Consider the following 21,377-nt stretch of genomic DNA (forward strand, 5'->3'; position numbering starts at 1 on the left):
CACCCAGAGTAAAGAACTTTCTCTCAGCCAGCATCCCATGTTCTATGTCATCCTGGGTGAAGAGCTACCTCTTGCAACCCATGTTCAGTGTTGTCCAGAGTAAAGACCTATCTCTAAAAATCCATGCACAGTGTTGTCCAGAGTAAAGACCGTGGCTCTCAGCCAGCACCCCATGTTCAATGTCATCCAGTGTAAAGACCTACCCCTCAGCAATCCATGTTCAAAGTCATCCAGGGTAAAGACCTACCACTCGCAACCATGTTCATTGTCATCCAGAGCAAAGACCCCTCAGCCAGCACACCATGTTCAACGTTGTCCAGAATAAGACCTACCTCTCAGCACCCCATCTTCAATGTTGTCCAGGGCAAAGACCTATCTCTCAGCACCCCATCTTCAATGTTGTCCAAGGTAAAGACCTATCTCTCAGGCAGCGCCCCATGTTTAATGTCATCCAGAGGAAAGACCTACCCCTCAGCCAGTACCTCATGCTCAGTGTCATCCAGGGTCAAGACCTACCTCTCAGCACCCCATGTTCAATGTCGTCCAGGGTAAAGACCAGTCCTGCAATCTTGTAAGCTGTGGTCCTCCAAAACTGATTCACTTTTAGCACCGAGTCAGGCAGCACTGATTCCTCTGCTAAGCCATGGATGGTTAAAGCATTATATATGTCTGGGAGAATAGTCAAGGTGTACGTAACAAGTAAAATCCCATGTTAACGATAAGACAACACTGATTAAATGGTCTGTATTATACTGAGTTCAATTCAGTTAGTTCTGCATCAGCTGACATGTGAGGCAAGATAATTCCTCAATCCCCAAGAGGAAGGTGTCTGCACACTTTGGATTCAAATGAGAACAAGGCCAGTGAGGACAAGGTCTGTGGGGACCACAGGTGAGGATGAGGTCAGTGGGGGCTGTAAGTGAGGGTGAGGTATCTGGGGACTGCAGGTGAGGAAAAAGATGAGGATGATGTGGGGAGGTGGGGCTGGAGGGCAGACGAGGAGAAAGAAGGGGGTAGAGCGAAAGGGGAGTTGGAGTGTGGTTGCAGGTGAGGACAGGGTCTCTAGGAAGTGCAGGTGAGGATGAGGCTGATTGGGGGGACTGCAGGTGAGGAATGCTGGAGAGGGTGCAGTAAGGTGGGGGGTGCAAGATATGCCTTTACAGTTGGGAATATGCATACACATTCAGACATGCCCCGATGACAGCCCCACTTCAATGCCTGTGTCACACCTTGCGCTGAGGTTTCAGGGTCCCTCCAGCAGACACCTCTACTGAGTTGATATCCATGCTGACCAAAGTATATGAGGTGTGATATATTTACAAAAAGAACAATATTACGACCTGACCTCCTTGATCACAATATTTCCTGCCAACAAATTGAAACTGCCTGTAATGCACATTGTAATGAACAACTGACACCAATTACAAGCCTGATTATTTAGTCATTTTATCAATAAAGTGAGTGAGTATAGATTGACGCAGCACTGAGCAATATGCAAAATATATGGCAGTTGTCTGTGAATATTCAAGTCTGGACCAGACAATCCAGTGATCAAAAGCACGAGGACCGATCTTCACAACTGGGATAGGATGACAAGTGTCAGTAAGCCTGACCACCCAATCCCATTAATCAAGCATTTGTTACTAAAGATCAATTTTAATCAGGATCTTCATGCGTATATATCATTTGAAGTTCCAATAGGATTGAAATACTTAACTACTTAAAAAAAAACCTTCACAGCATCATGATAATACACAATCGTAAACCACAGTTAAGTGCAACATGTCGTCACAAAATGTCGAGAATATACAAACTATTAATTGTAATGTTAATGTACAGTGTTGTAATATGATGCAATATTTTTGCAGCAAATGTAGTAAAGAACTATGAAATCACACCTTAATCTGAAATGTCAGGACGTGTCTATAGTTACAGTCTGTCCATAGTAGTTGTAGGCTGTCTATAGTAGTTGTAGGCTGTATGTAGTAGTTGTAGGCTATCTGTAGTTACAGGCTGTCTGTAGTAGTTGCATGTTGTCTGTAGTGGTTGTAGGGTGTCTGTACTTGTAAGCTGTCTGTAGTTACAGGCTGTCTGTAGTAGTTATAGGCTGCCTGTAGTTGTAGGCTGTTTGTAGTAGTTGTTGGTTGTCTGTAGTAGTTGTAGGCTGTCTGTAGTAGTTGTTGGCTGTCTGTAGTTACAGGCTGTCTGTAGCAGTTGTTGGCTGTCTGTAGTAGTTGTAAGCTGTCTGTAGTAGTTGTTGGCTGTCTGTAGTAGTTGTAGGCTGTCTGCAGCAGTTACAGGTTGTCGGTAGTAGTTATAGGCTGTCTGTAGTTATACGCTGTCTGCAGTAGTCATAGGCTGCCTGTAGTTGTAGGCTGTTTGTAGTAGTTGTTGGTTGTCTGTAATAGTTACAGGCTGTCTGTAGTAGTTATAGGCTGTCTGTAGTTACAGGCTGTCTGTAGTAGTTGTAGGCTGTCTGTAGTTACAGACTGTCTGTAGTTACAGGCTGTCTGTAGTAGTTTTAGGCTGTTTGTAGTAGTTGTAGGCTGTTTGTAGTAGTTGTAGGCTGTCTGTAGTTACAGGCTGTCTGTAGTAGTTGTAGGCTGTATGTAGTACCTATAGGCTGTCTGTAGTAGTATGCTCTTTTGTCTGTAGTTGTAGACTGTCTATATAGTTGTAGGCTATCTGTAGTAGTTGTAGGCTGTCTGTAGTAGGTTTAGGCTGTCTGTAGTAGTAGGCTCTTTTGTAGTAGTTGTAGGCTGTCTGTAGTTACAGGCGGTCTATAGTAGTTGTAGGCTGTCTGTAGTTGTAGGTTGACTGTAGTAGTTTCAGGCTGTCTGTAGGTATAGGCTGTCTGTAGTAGTTGTAGGCTGTCTGTAGTTGTAGGCCATTTGCAGTAGTTGTAGGCTGTTTGTAGGTAGAGGCTGTCTGTAGTAGTTTTACACTGTCAGCAGTAGCTGTAGGCTGTCTGTAGTAGTTGTAGGTTGTTTGTAGGTACAGGCTGTCTGTAGTAGTTCTAGACTGTGGGTAGTAGCTGTAGGCTGTCTGTAGTAGCTGTAGGCTGTCTGTAGTAGTTATAGGCTGTCTGTAGTCACAGGCTGTCTGTAGTAGCTGTGGGCTGTCTGTAGTTATAGGCTGTCTGTAGTAGTGGGCTCTTTTGTAGTAGTTGTAGGCTGTCTGTAGTAGTTGTAGGCTGTCTGTAGTAGTTGTAGGCTGTCTGTAGTTACAGGCTGTCTGTAGTAGTTGTAGGCTGTCTGTAGTTGTAGGCTGTTTGTAGGTAGAGGCTGTCTGTAGTAGTTTTAGATTGTCAGCAGTAGCTGTAGGCTGTCTGTAGTAGTTGTAGGTTGTTTGTAGGTACAGGCTGTCTGTAGTAGTTCTAGACTGTCAGTAGTAGCTGTAGGCTGTCTGTAGTAGTTGTAGGCCGTCTGTTCTAAAGACATATTAACAACTGAAGTATTACTAAGTTAAAGGACAAAAGGCTGTCACAGCTGCTGCCTGAATGTATATTCAATCTTGTCCTTCACACTCAATGAGCCCATGTAGACGAGGTAATTACGGCTTGTGATGTGAACAAATCAACTGCTCAACAACCATAATGGGTGCTGTCATACTAAAGGCAAAGTTTATCATTGGAAGAAATAATAGATAATAATAAGTAATGAATTTTAATATTTCATCTCAAGAAATTATTGATATATTCCATGCGGGAAGCTATATTTAGATGAATGCACAGTATTCCACAAAGTGAAAATCTTTACTTTAATAAAACATGTCACTAATGAGGTTTATCCACAATGATCATGGCGATGATGAACTTGTGGATCATTTCAAATTCAGCTTTCTGTTTCTTTACACAGGAGAGGTGCTCAGAAACTACAAATATCAACATAACTAATTTAATATCTAGCAACTGTAAATTCAGATCCTATCCACTCATTACCAGTTTGTGTGGTGGTGCTGTAAATTTAGTTCCCATTAATCCACAATCACTTTGTGATATGAGGCAGTCTAATTATACTTAGTCTCAGTGTATTTCGTTACACTCCACCGCTGAGTCTAACAAAACCTAGTAGAAGGTCACGTCAGGTAACCTTTGAGCGACCAATGACCGTGGAGTCAAACATGAGATGGTTAAATAGATTTAATCCACATATAACACAGTTATTTGACCTGCAGTATATACGCTTATGGTTTTCTGTTGACATGGTTACCATTTGCTAATATTTCCGCAAGATGACATCCTTGAACACTGCCAAAAACACCATTTTCAGCGACTGTTTAATCACAGTTGTCATGGTTGTACGTAAACCTTGGGCATCACCTGTAAGCGAGCGTACGCTATACAGCACTCGGAATCATTTGGGTACGAACCTTTTTGAGATAAAAAGTTTAAACGGTATGTGCGAATGTCCACTTTCGCCATTTGGTAAGCTCTGTTCTGATTGGTCAATCTCAAAGGTTAGACTCAGTAGTGGAGTGTAATGAAAAGTACTGAGGATAAGTTTACTTAGACTGTGATATGAGATGCCTCTAATGTGTTAGATAAATCAGCCAACGCCTACAGCAGCAGCTCAACAACAGAGATTACAAGCTACAAGGAAAGTGGAGATATGTGTCCCTGTTTAGAGAGGCATGAATAAGTTTGATAGCAATGGGTCCAGTACAAGCATGTGTACCTACTATCTGATAAACATATACAATGACTAAAATTCTGAAATTAAAGTTACACTAAACATTGAATACAATGTGTTGAAGTTTCATGGGACTGAATTACTGAATCTGTTTAGTGTTTCAAGCTGTAGATGACAAACAGACAGACATGACTGTAGCAATATCTGAAATAACATGGACCACAGGCAAACTGTAGCGCAAATCGTCTTGTGCAGCATAGAGAATATGACAAGTCCTCTTATATGCAAGCAAAGCGAGCAAAGGTTGGCAACGAACTTCCCTCGTTTCGGATCGTAAAATATTTTTCATGTCCAAATAAAATATTGCCACCATCAAAGGTACACTCATATTTCCTCACTTGGTTGTGCTCTCAGATTTCCTACCCCTTGTTTAATAATTACTCACTTGAAATGTTTTATTCAACATTTTAAGCGCCACATGTGTTCAGATCATCCTCCATTACCCCTGATATCTCCTTGAACTAAGTGAGGGAACAAGATTAAGCAGAAGATAAAAGAAATACCATATTGCCTAATTTTTATCATGAACCCGTTGGAGTTTCTTTGTCTTATCTGTTGTCGCTATTGTTAGAATTTTCGTTCCATTTACTCTACATAAGAAAAACCCCAATAAAGCAGGGGAGGTAACTGTAAGTATTCCATATGGAATAATACCCTCCTAATCCTTCACTCCATATAACTAGAAGCTGGAAGGGGGAATGGAGAGGAAGATTGGTCTGATGTACCATGAGTTGGAGTAAGGATGCCTGAGTGAAGATATTTATTACACAATTAGTGTGACTGACTTAGAGAAAAGTGTAGTTATCTCCGCAGTGAATAAACATATTTATTACACAATTAGTGTGACTGACTTAGAGGAAAGTGTAGTTATCGGTGCAGTGAATGAACATATTTATTACATAATTAGTGTGACTGACTTAGAGGAAAGTGTAGTTATCTGTGTAATGACAGCCCTGTGATAATAAATTGTCAGCTGGAGTAAGGATGCTTGAGTGAACATATTTATTAAATAATTTTGAAGTGATGTCATTTTACTTGACTGACACTTGTCATGACCTGTATTTAAGCATATTGACACAGTAAACAGCTGATTTTTCTCAATCAAAATTTTCTCCTTCTCTCGACACGCCCTGTAAGTTTGGGAATCCTATGTGCCAGCACTAAGTCTTGACATTTGCTTTTGAACAAAGGGATCATTTGATGATATTGTAAGCGTTGATGTCATTGAAAATGGGTTTCACACATTGCACATACGTGGGGAATTGAACCAGGGTCTTCGGCATGACGAGCAAACGCTTTAACCACTAGGCTACCCCAACGCCCCTGTGATGAATGTAGTTAAATAAGATGTGTCTATCATCTTGTGACATGAAGATTTTCATATTTTCTATTAACTTAATGACAGATGCATTATTGTTCACAAGACACATGAAATGTTGTTTAGTTATACCGACAGTGTAACCAGGTCATCCAAGCCAAAGAAGCATGAAATGCCTGAAGTTATATTTATCTCAAACCCACTGTTTATTGCAGATAAATCAAAGCCTCATACAAACAGGGCCATTTGAATCCACAGGCTCTGCAGTTCCTCAATCACGACAATGTACATCCCCATTAAAATACGAGCTGAATTGCTTGGAATGACTTGCAATTAACCAACAATGTCCCAAACCACTTGCACTGTCCACAATACTATAATTATTTCAATTTCAATCAAGATTACATCAATAATAAGAACAAGTTGTCCCCATAAAAGCCTGGCATCCTTCAAGACCTGCCAACTTAAGGAAATAATTAGTACACATGCATGAACTCATCATATAGCAAAGCCTTGGAGCAGGGATAAGGGTTATGTTCTTACGCTGCAAAGTTCAGCCATTGTCACTTATTGGGGCAGAGACACCAGCCTCAGGAAGTACAGAGCATGCGGTATAATCGGTGTCATGGATTAGTAATTTAGTAAAAAGAGTGGTTCTTGGTGACACGTCTGACTGGTGTTCACATGCTGCCTATGTTTTGTAATCCTAGGTCTATAAATCTGTCACACTTCATAAGACATGCTATAATTACTGATTACTAGTATACTAACTGGCAAAAAAAAGTCACTGATATCACCAAGAATTTCAAGTATGTTCATAAAACATGACATATACATCCTGTTGATCTCACTTACTCTAAAACAACACATATGTATCACGTTCAGATGTTTCCACAAGTCTCATAGAGCCTACTTTGGACAATGGATAATTTCAGATGATGTGTTGGGACACTGAGATTCTGTAATAACCCTGGTCTATGTTTAAACAACTCTTTCAGATAATCCTAGATGACATAATAACATGAGTGTGGTGATAGCAATACCTCTCTGGGTCTAGAGGAGACAATGGCTGGATTTATACAAGGTAGAGCTGACCATAATGTAGAGAGAGCACACATGAAATACATGAGGCCTTTATGTTGAAGTCAGTGGTGTCTTTGAAATCATGTATTTTTTCCAACTGTTCTTCAACACTCCATGTTCATCACAAGAGGCGATGGACTGGATTGAATTTTCAGACTTAGTGGGTGGGCTGATGCATGTCACTGTCTCCAGATTGTGTACATGCATGCTCATGATGTCAGTCACTGGATTATTTGGTTCAGATTTAGTTATGTATGTCCTGTCACCTGGCAGGAATTTCTGAGTGTTGTGTTAGCAATCAAAAACAAACAAAAAAATATATGAGTGAAATCGATGCAAGGAAGTGGCATAGGATCACAGTCTACACAGTACTTCACAATACGCATTGATGTGTCTGTCCGCCCATCCACAAAGTGGCATAGGATCACAGTCTACACAGTACTTCACAATACGCATTGATGTGTCTGTCCACCCATCCACAAAGTGGCAGAGGATCACAGTCTACACAGTACTTCACAATACGCATTGATGTGTCTGTCCACCCATCCACAAAGTGGCATAGGATCACAGTCTACACAGTACTTCACAATACGCATTGATGTGTCTGTCCACCCATCCACAAAGTGGCAGAGGATCACAGTCTACACAGTACTTCACAATACGCATTGATGTGTCTGTCCACCCATCCACAAAGTGGCAGAGGATCACAGTCTACACAGTACTTCACAATACGCATTGATGTGTCTGTCCACCCATCCACAAAGTGGCATAGGATCACAGTCTACACAGTACTTCACAATACGCATTGATGTGTCTGTCCACCCATCCACAAAGTGGCATAGGATCACAGTCTACACAGTACTTCACAATACGCATTGATGTGTCTGTCCACCCATCCACAAAGTGGCAGAGGATCACAGTCTACACAGTACTTCACAATACGCATTGATGTGTCTGTCCACCCATCCACAAAGTGGCATAGGATCACAGTCTACACAGTACTTCACAATACGCATTGATGTGTCTGTCCGCCCATCCACAAAGTGGCAGAGGATCACAGTCTACACAGTACTTCACAATACGCATTGATGTGTCTGTCCACCCATCCACAAGGTGGCAGAGGATCACTGTCTACACAGTACTTCACAATACGCATTGATGTGTCTGTCCGCCCATCCACAAAGTGGCAGAGGATCACAGTCTACACAGTACTTCACAATACGCATTGATGTGTCTGTCCACCCATCCACAAAGTGGCAGAGGATCACAGTCTACACAGTACTTCACAATACGCATTGATGTGTCTGTCCACCCATCCACAAAGTGGCAGAGGATCACAGTCTACACAGTACTTCACAATACGCATTGATGTGTCTGTCCACCCATCCACAAAGTGGCAGAGGATCACAGTCTACACAGTACTTCACAATACGCATTGATGTGTCTGTCCGCCCATCCACAAAGTGGCAGAGGATCACAGTCTACACAGTACTTCACAATACGCATTGATGTGTCTGTCCGCCCATCCACAAAGTGGCAGAGGATCACAGTCTACACAGTACTTCACAATACGCATTGATGTGTCTGTCCGCCCATCCACAAAGTGGCAGAGGATCACAGTCTACACAGTACTTCACAATACGCATTGATGTGTCTGTCCGCCCATCCACAAAGTGGCAGAGGATCACAGTCTACACAGTACTTCACAATACGCATTGATGTGTCTGTCCGCCCATCCACAAAGTGGCAGAGGATCACAGTCTACACAGTACTTCACAATACGCATTGATGTGTCTGTCCACCCATCCACAAAGTGGCAGAGGATCACAGTCTACACAGTACTTCACAATACGCATTGATGTGTCTGTCCACCCATCCACAAAGTGGCAGAGGATCACAGTCTACACAGTACTTCACAATACGCATTGATGTGTCTGTCCGCCCATCCACAAAGTGGCAGAGGATCACAGTCTACACAGTACTTCACAATACGCATTGATGTGTCTGTCCGCCCATCCACAAAGTGGCAGAGGATCACAGTCTACACAGTACTTCACAATACGCATTGATGTGTCTGTCCGCCCATCCACAAAGTGGCAGAGGATCACAGTCTACACAGTACTTCACAATACGCATTGATGTGTCTGTCCGCCCATCCACAAAGTGGCAGAGGATCACAGTCTACACAGTACTTCACAATACGCATTGATGTGTCTGTCCACCCATCCACAAAGTGGCAGAGGATCACAGTCTACACAGTACTTCACAATACGCATTGATGTGTCTGTCCACCCATCCACAAAGTGGCAGAGGATCACAGTCTACACAGTACTTCACAATACGCATTGATGTGTCTGTCCGCCCATCCACAAAGTGGCAGAGGATCACAGTCTACACAGTACTTCACAATACGCATTGATGTGTCTGTCCGCCCATCCACAAAGTGGCAGAGGATCACAGTCTACACAGTACTTCACAATACGCATTGATGTGTCTGTCCGCCCATCCACAAAGTGGCAGAGGATCACAGTCTACACAGTACTTCACAATACGCATTGATGTGTCTGTCCGCCCATCCACAAAGTGGCAGAGGATCACAGTCTACACAGTACTTCACAATACGCATTGATGTGTCTGTCCACCCATCCACAAAGTGGCAGAGGATCACAGTCTACACAGTACTTCACAATACGCATTGATGTGTCTGTCCGCCCATCCACAAAGCTCAATCCCCAAACTTGACGCTAAACCGATTTATAGTGGTCTGAGTATAAAAAACATAACTGATGTTTACAACCACCAAGCAGTTTGAAACACCCAGCCATAACAATAAACAATTCATCTAAAGGCCATCCTAGTGTTTGGTAGTATTTACTGATACAGCCATACACTTGGATCATGACACATTTAGATCTCACACAACAGGTCAAAATAAAAAGTGTTGAAATCGCTGTTTTTTCTTTCACAATTACAAATATTTATAATGGTCCATAAAAAAAAAGAAAAAAAAAAGTACCACAGATGTTGTACCCAACACTATGTATGATGATAATGGGTATCCACTGCAGATCAAGAAACCAGTAGCTTTGATATTTAGAAAAAAAGCATTGTTTACTTATTCCTTATTGCATGCCCTATCTCTAATAGACTGCAAGGTTGGTAGGTGTGATAAATGACATATATATATTCAAGAAACCAGTAGCTTTGATATTTAGAAAAAAAAGCATTGTTTATTTATTCCTTATTGCATGCCCTATCTCTAATAGACTGCAAGGTTGGTAGGTGTGATAAATGACATATATATATTCAAGAAACCAGTAGCTTTGATATTTAGAAAAAAAATAGCATTGTTTATTTATTCCTTATTGCGGGCCCTATCTCTAATAGACTGCAAGGTTGGTAGGTGTGATAAATGACATATATATATTCAAGAAACCAGTAGCTTTGATATTTAGAAAAAAAATAGCATTGTTTATTTATTCCTTATTGCATGCCCTATCTCTAATAGACTGCAAGGTTGGTAGGTGTGATAAATGACATATATATATTCAAGAAACCAGTAGTTTTGATATTTAGAAAAAAAAAGCATTGTTTATTCATTCCTTATTGCATGCCCTATCTCTAATAGACTGCAAGGTTGGTAGGTGTGATAAATGACATATATATATTCAAGAAACCAGTAGCTTTGATATTTAGAAAAAAAATAGCATTGTTTATTTATTCCTTATTGCATGCCCTATCTCTAATAGACTGCAAGGTTGGTAGGTGTGATAAATGACATATATATATTCAAGAAACCAGTAGTTTTGATATTTAGAAAAAAAAAGCATTGTTTATTTATTCCTTATTGCATGCCCTATCTCTAATAGACTGCAAGGTTGGTAGGTGTGATAAATGACACATATATATATTCAAGAAACCAGTAGTTTTGATATTTAGAAAAAAAAGCATTGTTTATTTATTCCTTATTGCATGCCCTATCTCTAATAGACTGCAAGGTTGGTAGGTGTGATAAATGACATATATATATTCAAGAAACCAGTAGCTTTGATATTTAGAAAAAAAAAGCATTGTTTATTTATTCCTTATTGCATGCCCTATCGCTAATAGACTGCAAGGTTGGTAGGTGTGATAAATGACATCTTTATATATTCAAGAAACCAGTAGCTTTGATATTTAGAAAAAAAACATTGTTCATTTATTCCTTATTGCGGGCCCTATCTCTAATAGACTGCACGGTTGGTAGGTGTGATAAATGACACATATATATATTCAAGAAACCAGTAGCTTTGATATTTAGAAAAAAAAAGCATTGTTTATTTATTCCTTATTGCATGCCCTATCTCTAATAGACTGCAAGGTTGGTAGGTGTGATAAATGACATATATATATTCAAGAAACCAGTAGCTTTGATATTTAGAAAAAAAAGCATTGTTTATTTATTCCTTATTGCATGCCCTATCGCTAATAGACTGCAAGGTTGGTAGGTGTGATAAATGACATATATAGATATTCAAGAAACCAGTAGCTTTGATATTTAGAAAAAAAATAGCATTGTTTATTTATTCCTTATTGCATGCCCTATCGCTAATAGACTGCAAGGTTGGTAGGTGTGATAAATGACACATATATATTCAAGAAACCAGTAGCTTTGATATTTAGAAAAAAAAAGCATTGTTTATTTATTCCTTATTGCATGCCCTATCTCTAATAGACTGCAAGGTTGGTAGGTGTGATAAATGACACATATATATATTCAAGAAACCAGTAGTTTTGATATTTAGAAAAAAAAGCATTGTTTATTTATTCCTTATTGCGTGCCCTATCTCTAATAGACTGCAAGGTTGGTAGGTGTGATAAATGACATATATATATTCAAGAAACCAGTAGCTTTGATATTTAGAAAAAAAAAGCATTGTTTATTTATTCCTTATTGCATGCCCTATCTCTAATAGACTGCAAGGTTGGTAGGTGTGATAAATGACATATAGATATTCAAGAAACCAGTAGCTTTGATATTTAGAAAAAAAATAGTATTGTTTATTTATTCCTTATTGCATGCCCTATCTCTAATAGACTGCAAGGTTGGTAGGTGTGATAAATGACATATATATATTCAAGAAACCAGTAGCTTTGATATTTAGAAAAAAAATAGCATTGTTTATTTATTCCTTATTGCGGGCCCTATCTCTAATAGACTGCAAGGTTGGTAGGTGTGATAAATGACATATATATATTCAAGAAACCAGTAGCTTTGATATTTAGAAAAAAAGCATTGTTTATTTATTCCTTATTGCATGCCCTATCTCTAATAGACTGCAAGGTTGGTAGGTGTGATAAATGACATATATATATTCAAGAAACCAGTAGCTTTGATATTTAGAAAAAAAGCATTGTTTATTTATTCCTTATTGCATGCCCTATCTCTAATAGACTGCAAGGTTGGTAGGTGTGATAAATGACATCTTTATATATTCAAGAAACCAGTAGCTTTGATATTTAGAAAAAACAGCATTGTTTATTTATTCCTTATTGAGGGCCCTATCTCTAATAGACTGCAAGGTTGGTAGGTGTGATAAATGACATATATATATTCAAGAAACCAGTAGCTTTGATATTTAGAAAAAAAGCATTGTTTATTTATTCCTTATTGAGGGCCCTATCGCTAATAGACTGCAAGGTTGGTAGGTGTGATAAATGACATATATATATTCAAGAAACCAGTAGCTTTGATATTTAGAAAAAAAGCATTGTTTATTTATTCCTTATTGCATGCCCTATCTCTAATAGACTGCAAGGTTGGTAGGTGTGATAAATGACATATATATATTCAAGAAACCAGTAGCTTTGATATTTAGAAAAAAAATAGCATTGTTTATTTATTCCTTATTGCATGCCCTATCTCTAATAGACTGCAAGGTTGGTAGGTGTGATAAATGACATCTTTATATATTCAAGAAACCAGTAGCTTTGATATTTAGAAAAAAAGCATTGTTTATTTATTCCTTATTGCATGCCCTATCTCTAATAGACTGCAAGGTTGGTAGGTGTGATAAATGACATATATATATTCAAGAAACCAGTAGCTTTGATATTTAGAAAAAAAGCATTGTTTATTTATTCCTTATTGCGTGCCCTATCGCTAATAGACTGCAAGGTTGGTAGGTGTGATAAATGACATCTTTATATATTCAAGAAACCAGTAGCTTTGATATTTAGAAAAAACAGCATTGTTTATTTATTCCTTATTGAGGGCCCTATCTCTAATAGACTGCAAGGTTGGTAGGTGTGATAAATGACATATATATATTCAAGAAACCAGTAGCTTTGATATTTAGAAAAAACAGCATTGTTTATTTATTCCTTATTGCATGCCCTATCTCTAATAGACTGCAAGGTTGGTAGGTGTGATAAATGACACATATATATTCAAGAAACCAGTAGTTTTGATATTTAGAAAAAAAAGCATTGTTTATTTATTCCTTATTGCGTGCCCTATCTCTAATAGACTGCAAGGTTGGTAGGTGTGATAAATGACATATATATATTCAAGAAACCAGTAGCTTTGATATTTAGAAAAAAAAAGCATTGTTTATTTATTCCTTATTGCATGCCCTATCTCTAATAGACTGCAAGGTTGGTAGGTGTGATAAATGACATATAGATATTCAAGAAACCAGTAGCTTTGATATTTAGAAAAAAAATAGCATTGTTTATTTATTCCTTATTGCATGCCCTATCTCTAATAGACTGCAAGGTTGGTAGGTGTGATAAATGACATATATATATTCAAGAAACCAGTAGCTTTGATATTTAGAAAAAAAATAGCATTGTTTATTTATTCCTTATTGAGGGCCCTATCTCTAATAGACTGCAAGGTTGGTAGGTGTGATAAATGACATATATATATTCAAGAAACCAGTAGCTTTGATATTTAGAAAAAAAGCATTGTTTATTTATTCCTTATTGCATGCCCTATCTCTAATAGACTGCAAGGTTGGTAGGTGTGATAAATGACATATATATATTCAAGAAACCAGTAGCTTTGATATTTAGAAAAAAAGCATTGTTTATTTATTCCTTATTGCATGCCCTATCTCTAATAGACTGCAAGGTTGGTAGGTGTGATAAATGACATCTTTATATATTCAAGAAACCAGTAGCTTTGATATTTAGAAAAAACAGCATTGTTTATTTATTCCTTATTGAGGGCCCTATCTCTAATAGACTGCAAGGTTGGTAGGTGTGATAAATGACATATATATATTCAAGAAACCAGTAGCTTTGATATTTAGAAAAAAAGCATTGTTTATTTATTCCTTATTGAGGGCCCTATCGCTAATAGACTGCAAGGTTGGTAGGTGTGATAAATGACATATATATATTCAAGAAACCAGTAGCTTTGATATTTAGAAAAAAAGCATTGTTTATTTATTCCTTATTGCATGCCCTATCTCTAATAGACTGCAAGGTTGGTAGGTGTGATAAATGACATATATATATTCAAGAAACCAGTAGCTTTGATATTTAGAAAAAAAATAGCATTGTTTATTTATTCCTTATTGCATGCCCTATCTCTAATAGACTGCAAGGTTGGTAGGTGTGATAAATGACATCTTTATATATTCAAGAAACCAGTAGCTTTGATATTTAGAAAAAAAGCATTGTTTATTTATTCCTTATTGCATGCCCTATCTCTAATAGACTGCAAGGTTGGTAGGTGTGATAAATGACATATATATATTCAAGAAACCAGTAGCTTTGATATTTAGAAAAAAAGCATTGTTTATTTATTCCTTATTGCGTGCCCTATCGCTAATAGACTGCAAGGTTGGTAGGTGTGATAAATGACATCTTTATATATTCAAGAAACCAGTAGCTTTGATATTTAGAAAAAACAGCATTGTTTATTTATTCCTTATTGAGGGCCCTATCTCTAATAGACTGCAAGGTTGGTAGGTGTGATAAATGACATATATATATTCAAGAAACCAGTAGCTTTGATATTTAGAAAAAACAGCATTGTTTATTTATTCCTTATTGAGGGCCCTATCTCTAATAGACTGCAAGGTTGGTAGGTGTGATAAATGACATGGCCCCAATCACCACCACTCCCTGCACTGTGGGTCTTCATGCACACTAGCTCTCTACTCAGACCCATTGAAGCATGACATGTAAATGGATATATAGCTGTTCCAGCAGTAGACCCAATTACAGCTGCCTCCCAGGTTACTGACTCTGTGGTTTGTCAAAGACTGTCCACATAAATATACACAACTTCAGCTAATTTAAAGCTTGGCAATAAAATGTCCATTTAAATGCTAATACGTGCATGGGTGGCCCAATACAGCCATTATTCACAGTGACTGATCCACTTATCTGCATATGTTTGTTCTTGCCTCTAAGGAACACAAAGGGTCTGGATTGTTCAGTGCTCTTGTCATTAGAGTAAATATTTCATCTGTGATCAAATATAAATACTATTGCACTATCTGTCTACCCATAATGCCCGGACATGCAACACACTTGATCTATTTGTCTATTTGTCTACCCATAATGCCTAGATATGCTAAACATCTGATCTATTTGCCTACCCATAAAGGCCGGATATGACAAACATCTGATATATTTGTCTACCTATAATGCCTAGATACGCTACATATCTGATCTACACCAAAACAACAGCTTGGACCTCAACAGCTAATCAAGTTAATATAAATGAAAATCAACCTGTGGAGGTCAACCCATGGAGGCCAACCTATGGAGGAGATCTACTTGTGGAAGTCAACCTGCGTAGACCAACCTGTGGAAGTCACGTACATGTACACATGTGTGTATATAGGTGCATGTGTATGTATGTGTAAGCGTGCATATGCATATATGTGTATATGTATGTGTATATCTATATATGTTCGTTTGTGCAGGCAGCATGTGGAACTCAAGTGCAACTTCCGTTGAGCAAATGCTATGAAACTTCCAAAGGATTAATTCTGTATTGTGTATTCAATCCTGATGAAAGAATTCTATGTGTAACTGTCATAATTCATAAAGAGTAACTTACCCCAACAAAAAAATGATATCCAAACTATATAGGTCCCTTGCTAATACTTGTCACATGCCATTGTCCCTTGCTAATACTTGTCACATACCATTGTCCCTTGCTAATATTTGTCACACTGTCTCTCTTGTAAAATATTTTGTCAAGTTCAATCCATCCAACACATTTGTGTTATATAACAGACGCTCGTGTACCCTGAGCAACATGCAGGGCCGAGATTAAGATGGGTCACCATGCTGGTTCAGTGATCAGATGATGTTCTATGTTGTTTTGTTTTACACTGTTGCCTTTCCTGTTACAGATGAAAATTTCCATGGTGATTTTAACATTGATCTTCTTACAGACACAAGTTATAAAACACAACTGTATATGTCAGTATCAATGAGTCGATTGCAAAATTGATTAATTACAAGAGAAAAACATACAATTGTACTCTAGCTAATTTTGACAGGATTAAAATGCCCTATATACTCTTGATTGTCACGCTATCTTTGCCTCTGAAAATATTAACCATATTGCACATTACTTGACTGGTGCAATTCTTGATTTATGCAATATTTATATTCGAAATAAAGTCATTACGATATGGCCCTGGGACACTCCTTGGATGAGTTGTGAAGTACGTAAATTGATTTGTAAATGCCATCGCCATCATAAAATCACTAAAATGTCTAAATCATCATCTGACTATATCTGAAATAATGTTATATCTGCAGTAAGAAATGCAAGGAGGAAGGACATGAATGAAATAGATGAACAAATAAACAATAAACATGGTACAAAGACATGGGGGCATCTAGTTAAGGATTATATAAAAAGTAAACTTACCACCAATATTAGCACTTTTTCTTCGATAATAAATAATGACAAACTATATGATGATAGTGCTGAAACAGCAAACATTATGAATGTTTTCTTTGCAGATCAGGCAAGAGTAGCTGCTCTTAATAGGGATATTCCCAAAATTCGTTCAGATGTATTTTGTGTATTTTGTGACATGAGTAAGGCTTTTGACAAGGTCTGGCATAAAGGTATTATATATAAGTTGAGGCATTATGGTATTGGGGGGAACTTGTTGAAAAGGAGTGCACCCTCTTGCTTGACAATGGTATAAGGATCCATACCGAAATGTTGCATCATATGTAATAAAGAAGTTGTTATCCATAAAGAATCTAACCCTCTTATTACTCTCGAGCTTCTAATAATGCAAATCAAACAAATCAAATGGCAAGTTACATTTAATCCTAACAAAACAGATTCTATACAACTCTCTGGTAAAGTGCGGTCCAGTCCAAAACTAAAATTAACAATGGAGGATAGTAACGTTAATCACAGGTGTTAATGACAATAAACATTTGGGACTTACTCTACAGCAAGATTGCTTAAGACTGACCATATTAACTGTATCACCAAAAGGGGTTGCACCCATTATAAACTGTTTTAGAGGTTTTAAACACTGTCTCTCATGGAAAACTTAACAAACAATTTATTTTGTATATTTTTGACTATTGTTGTCACGTCTGGGACAACTGTAGCAAGCAGCAAGCATTTCACACCATGATGTACTTGGAGACACATTAAAAAACTAATATTTTTCAATGAAATGGTTAATGATTTAACTCCAAAATATTTGAGCAATCTCATCCTGCCTAAGATATCTGACACTGCAAACTACAGTTTCCTTGACCATTTGAAGCTGCAAACTATTGATAGCAAAAGTGCAATGCTGCCATTTGCTCCCAGATACACTAAGACTGTGGAATTCTTTGTCTACTGATCATAGAGAATCAGCTACTCTTGGTAGTTTTAAGAAACAAAATAATGTGTCAAATAACAATAGTCAAAACTACTTTAATTTAAACTCTGGATCATGATTCCGTCAGATTCTCCATTACGCCTCAGACTCCAATGCAGTGATTTAAATGCACATAAACATCACCAATTTTTATCTTCAAATCCATCATGTTCTTGTGGCTACTCTTACAAAGATCCAGTTCACTACTTCTCTTCATGCATTTATTACACAGATATAAGACATAAATGCACTTCTATATTAAAGGATGTGACATCAAATCAATAATATACGGCCACTTTAATGGATCTGCTACATATAATCTTAAATCATTAGAATCTATCCATTCTTTCATTGTACTCTCAGGCAGATACGTGTTGTAATAGTAAAATTACTAAAAATGCAATTGAACCTACAATCAAGTATCTTCCGAACTAATGATTCTAAAGTTATAGGCGGCTATGTTAACAAGTTTTGATTGTTATATTTTCAGAAAGCTATTTTTCATTGTTTGTTACTAGCATGCTTTCCTCCTCACGACTGTCATGTATAAGTTATTTGTATTCAGGAACCAACACAGTACCAACATACTGCTTGTTTACCAATCCCAATGGATCGTACTCAAACAGTAGCAAACTGTGTCTGACATGAGGAAAATACAGAGAACAGCATATGCAAGGAACAATCTAAAAACACACGGCATTTGTTTGCTTGCTAAACTGCCCCAACCAACCAACCAACATGAAATAGGTTGTATCACCTTGAACTAAATATTCATTTTGCGTGAAGATCAATTACACACTGTGACATTCACTGGATAGACTTAAGGTTATACACCATCTCCAGTACATTCAGCCTCATCAGTGTGAATAATGGATGATGAAGGGCACTGATTGCCTCGGGGGTCTGTCAGCAATAGAAGACAGAACATGCAGGCAATACAATGCTGTGTAAGTGATGAGTCAGTGAGCATAGACAGGAACTCACTGAGATGTAATCTGCTCTAACACACACATAACAATGATGAGAGTGAGGATCATCTTCCTGAAGTGTCATACGATCACAGCCTGGCATCTCATAAATTCAGTAAGCCACATAGACAAAGTAAAGAGATGACAGTGTTCTTCATATTCCTAGATCAAATTCCTTCCTGAAGCAGATCTACTTCCTCAGTAGTGTCACTGTCTCCTTCATATGATTCCCTGACCGACTTCTGGGAGATAACATTCAACTGTCCCCAGAAGAAGATGTAAAGTCAGGGCCACATTCAATGTTTACGTGGCAAGACAGGAGAGATAAGAAGTTTCCTATCTGTCAACTGTCGGCCTCACAGCATCACCATCATCAGGGTAAATATACAGGACACTGTTGTCAGGGTAGATACACAGGACACTGTGTCAGGGTAGATACACAGGACACTATTGTTGGAGTGAGTGAGTGAGTGAGTTTAGTTTTACGCCGCACTCAGCAATATTCCAGCTATATGGCGGTGGTCTGTAAATAATCGAGTCTGGACCAGACAATCCAGTGATCAACAACATGAGCATCGATCTGCGCAATTGGGAACCGATGACATGTGTCAACCAAGTCAGCGAGCCTGACCACCCGATCCCGTTAGTCGCCTCTTACGACAAGCTGAGTCGCCTTTTATGGCAAACATGGGTTGCTGAAGGCCTATTCTAACCCGGGACCTTCACGGAGCAACATACATGCAGGACATACAGGCTCTGTGGCAAGGTTGTTCGCTTGCTCCTGATTCACAAATAGCACATGCTATGTCTGCAAGAAATGTCAGAAGCTGGCGGTTATTGTCATTTCAAAGACTGTCCTCCTCACATTCTTGTTTTGGTTCTTTTACAGTCTGATTGTTCTAGTTCTTCTAACTTTAGTGGGTTCAGTAGGATAGCCTAATGCCTAAAACATCCTGTCATCTATCCTACCAACCCCCCAAAGTGAGAAGAACTACAACAATCACACATTAAAAGAACCAGAACATGGATGTGAGGATGGACAGTCTTTGCGACAGAGCCTGTATGTCCTGCAGGTGTGTTGTTCCATTCATTCTGAGCTTAAGGTGACTTGAGTGATTTTGAATATGTATGAATATTGCTAAAATATCATGTGCACAAATAATACAGATGGACATACCAAGGGCAATACTGACTAACACCCTAAGGACCACACAAAAATTCAGTGGACCCTACTAACATTCCAAAGACCATACTAATATCCCAAGGACCATACTGACATTCCATAGACCATGGTGACATTCCAAGGATTATACTAACATTTCAAGGACTATTCAAAATAAACAGTCCATGGTCCATACTGAGTAACATTCCAAGGACCACACTAACATTCCATGGGTCATACTGAGTAACATTCCAAGGACCACACTAACATTCCAAAAGCCATACTAACATTCCAAGGACAATACTGACTGCCATTCCAAGGACAATACTGACTGGTGCAACAGCACCTTATAACTTTCAACAGTGATTTATTTCAAATGAATGTGTACCATTGGAATGCCACGCTTTTGACTTTAGGTCAAGTATTGGAAGCTAAGTTTGTGAGGATTTCAAATGATTTATTTGATGGAATCACAGTGCACAGCATAACCAATCTATAGTCTGAATATCATTTGATGATCAGTTTTCATAATTCTAAAGCAGGTACATATACACATATATTTCATGGGAACTGGGTGACAGCAATACCAATTTGCTGACACAAAATCTTTATGATTTTGTGTGAAGTGTAGCATACTCAGAAGTAATAGCCTAGGGCTGTCATAAAATCCAGATAACAAGCAAACAGGTGCTCTGATTTATGTGAGGCTGGTTATACACTGTTTTTACTTGTTCATGGAACCCTCAATCCCAAACACAGTCCTACAGTCATATATTTCAGATATTGCAGCAATGGTCGACTGTTAAGTAAACTCCTCTGGCCTGTTAACAGTTGTGAACAGTGTTAGTGGGCTGCATGTATTTCTCTCTGTTGGGTTATCACAATGAGCCACTGATGTTACACTGCAGGTGTGTGACTTACATAACCACGGTAGGCCACTCCTCCCTGGTGGTTGATCACTGCAGATGTGTGACTTATGTAACAATGGTAGGCCACTCACTCACTGTGACGGATCGCTGTAGGTGTGTGACTTATGTAACAATGGTAGGCCACTCACTCACTGTGGTGGATCACTGCAGGTGTAGCCATGGTAGGCCACTCACTCACTGTGGTGGATCACTGCAAGTGTGTGACTTTTGTAACAATGGTAGGCCACTCACTCACTGTGGTGGATCACTGCAGGTGTAGCCATGGTAGGCCACTCACTCACTGTGGTGGGTCACTGCAGGTGTGTGACTTATCTAACCAGTATGGCCACTGCCTCACTGTGGTGGTTTACTTCAGGTGTTACCATGGTAGGCC

The 21,377-nt window shown here is 38.6% G+C and overlaps 1 protein-coding gene across 1 annotated transcript in view; it reads right to left on the reverse strand.

The window, feature by feature from the left end:
• Window positions 1-21,377, reverse strand: part of LOC137261182 (uncharacterized) — a 35,865-nt gene that overhangs the window by 8,952 nt on the left and 5,536 nt on the right. Inside the window, exon 3 of the mRNA XM_067798887.1 lies at window positions 517-669. Within this exon, the coding sequence (XP_067654988.1) occupies window positions 517-669 (153 nt within the window). The remainder of the gene's footprint in view (window positions 1-516; window positions 670-21,377) is intronic.

The sequence above is a fragment of the Haliotis asinina genome, chromosome 14 (genome assembly GCF_037392515.1).
Source record: "Haliotis asinina isolate JCU_RB_2024 chromosome 14, JCU_Hal_asi_v2, whole genome shotgun sequence".
In the NCBI taxonomy this organism is placed as follows: Eukaryota; Metazoa; Mollusca; class Gastropoda; order Lepetellida; family Haliotidae; genus Haliotis; species Haliotis asinina.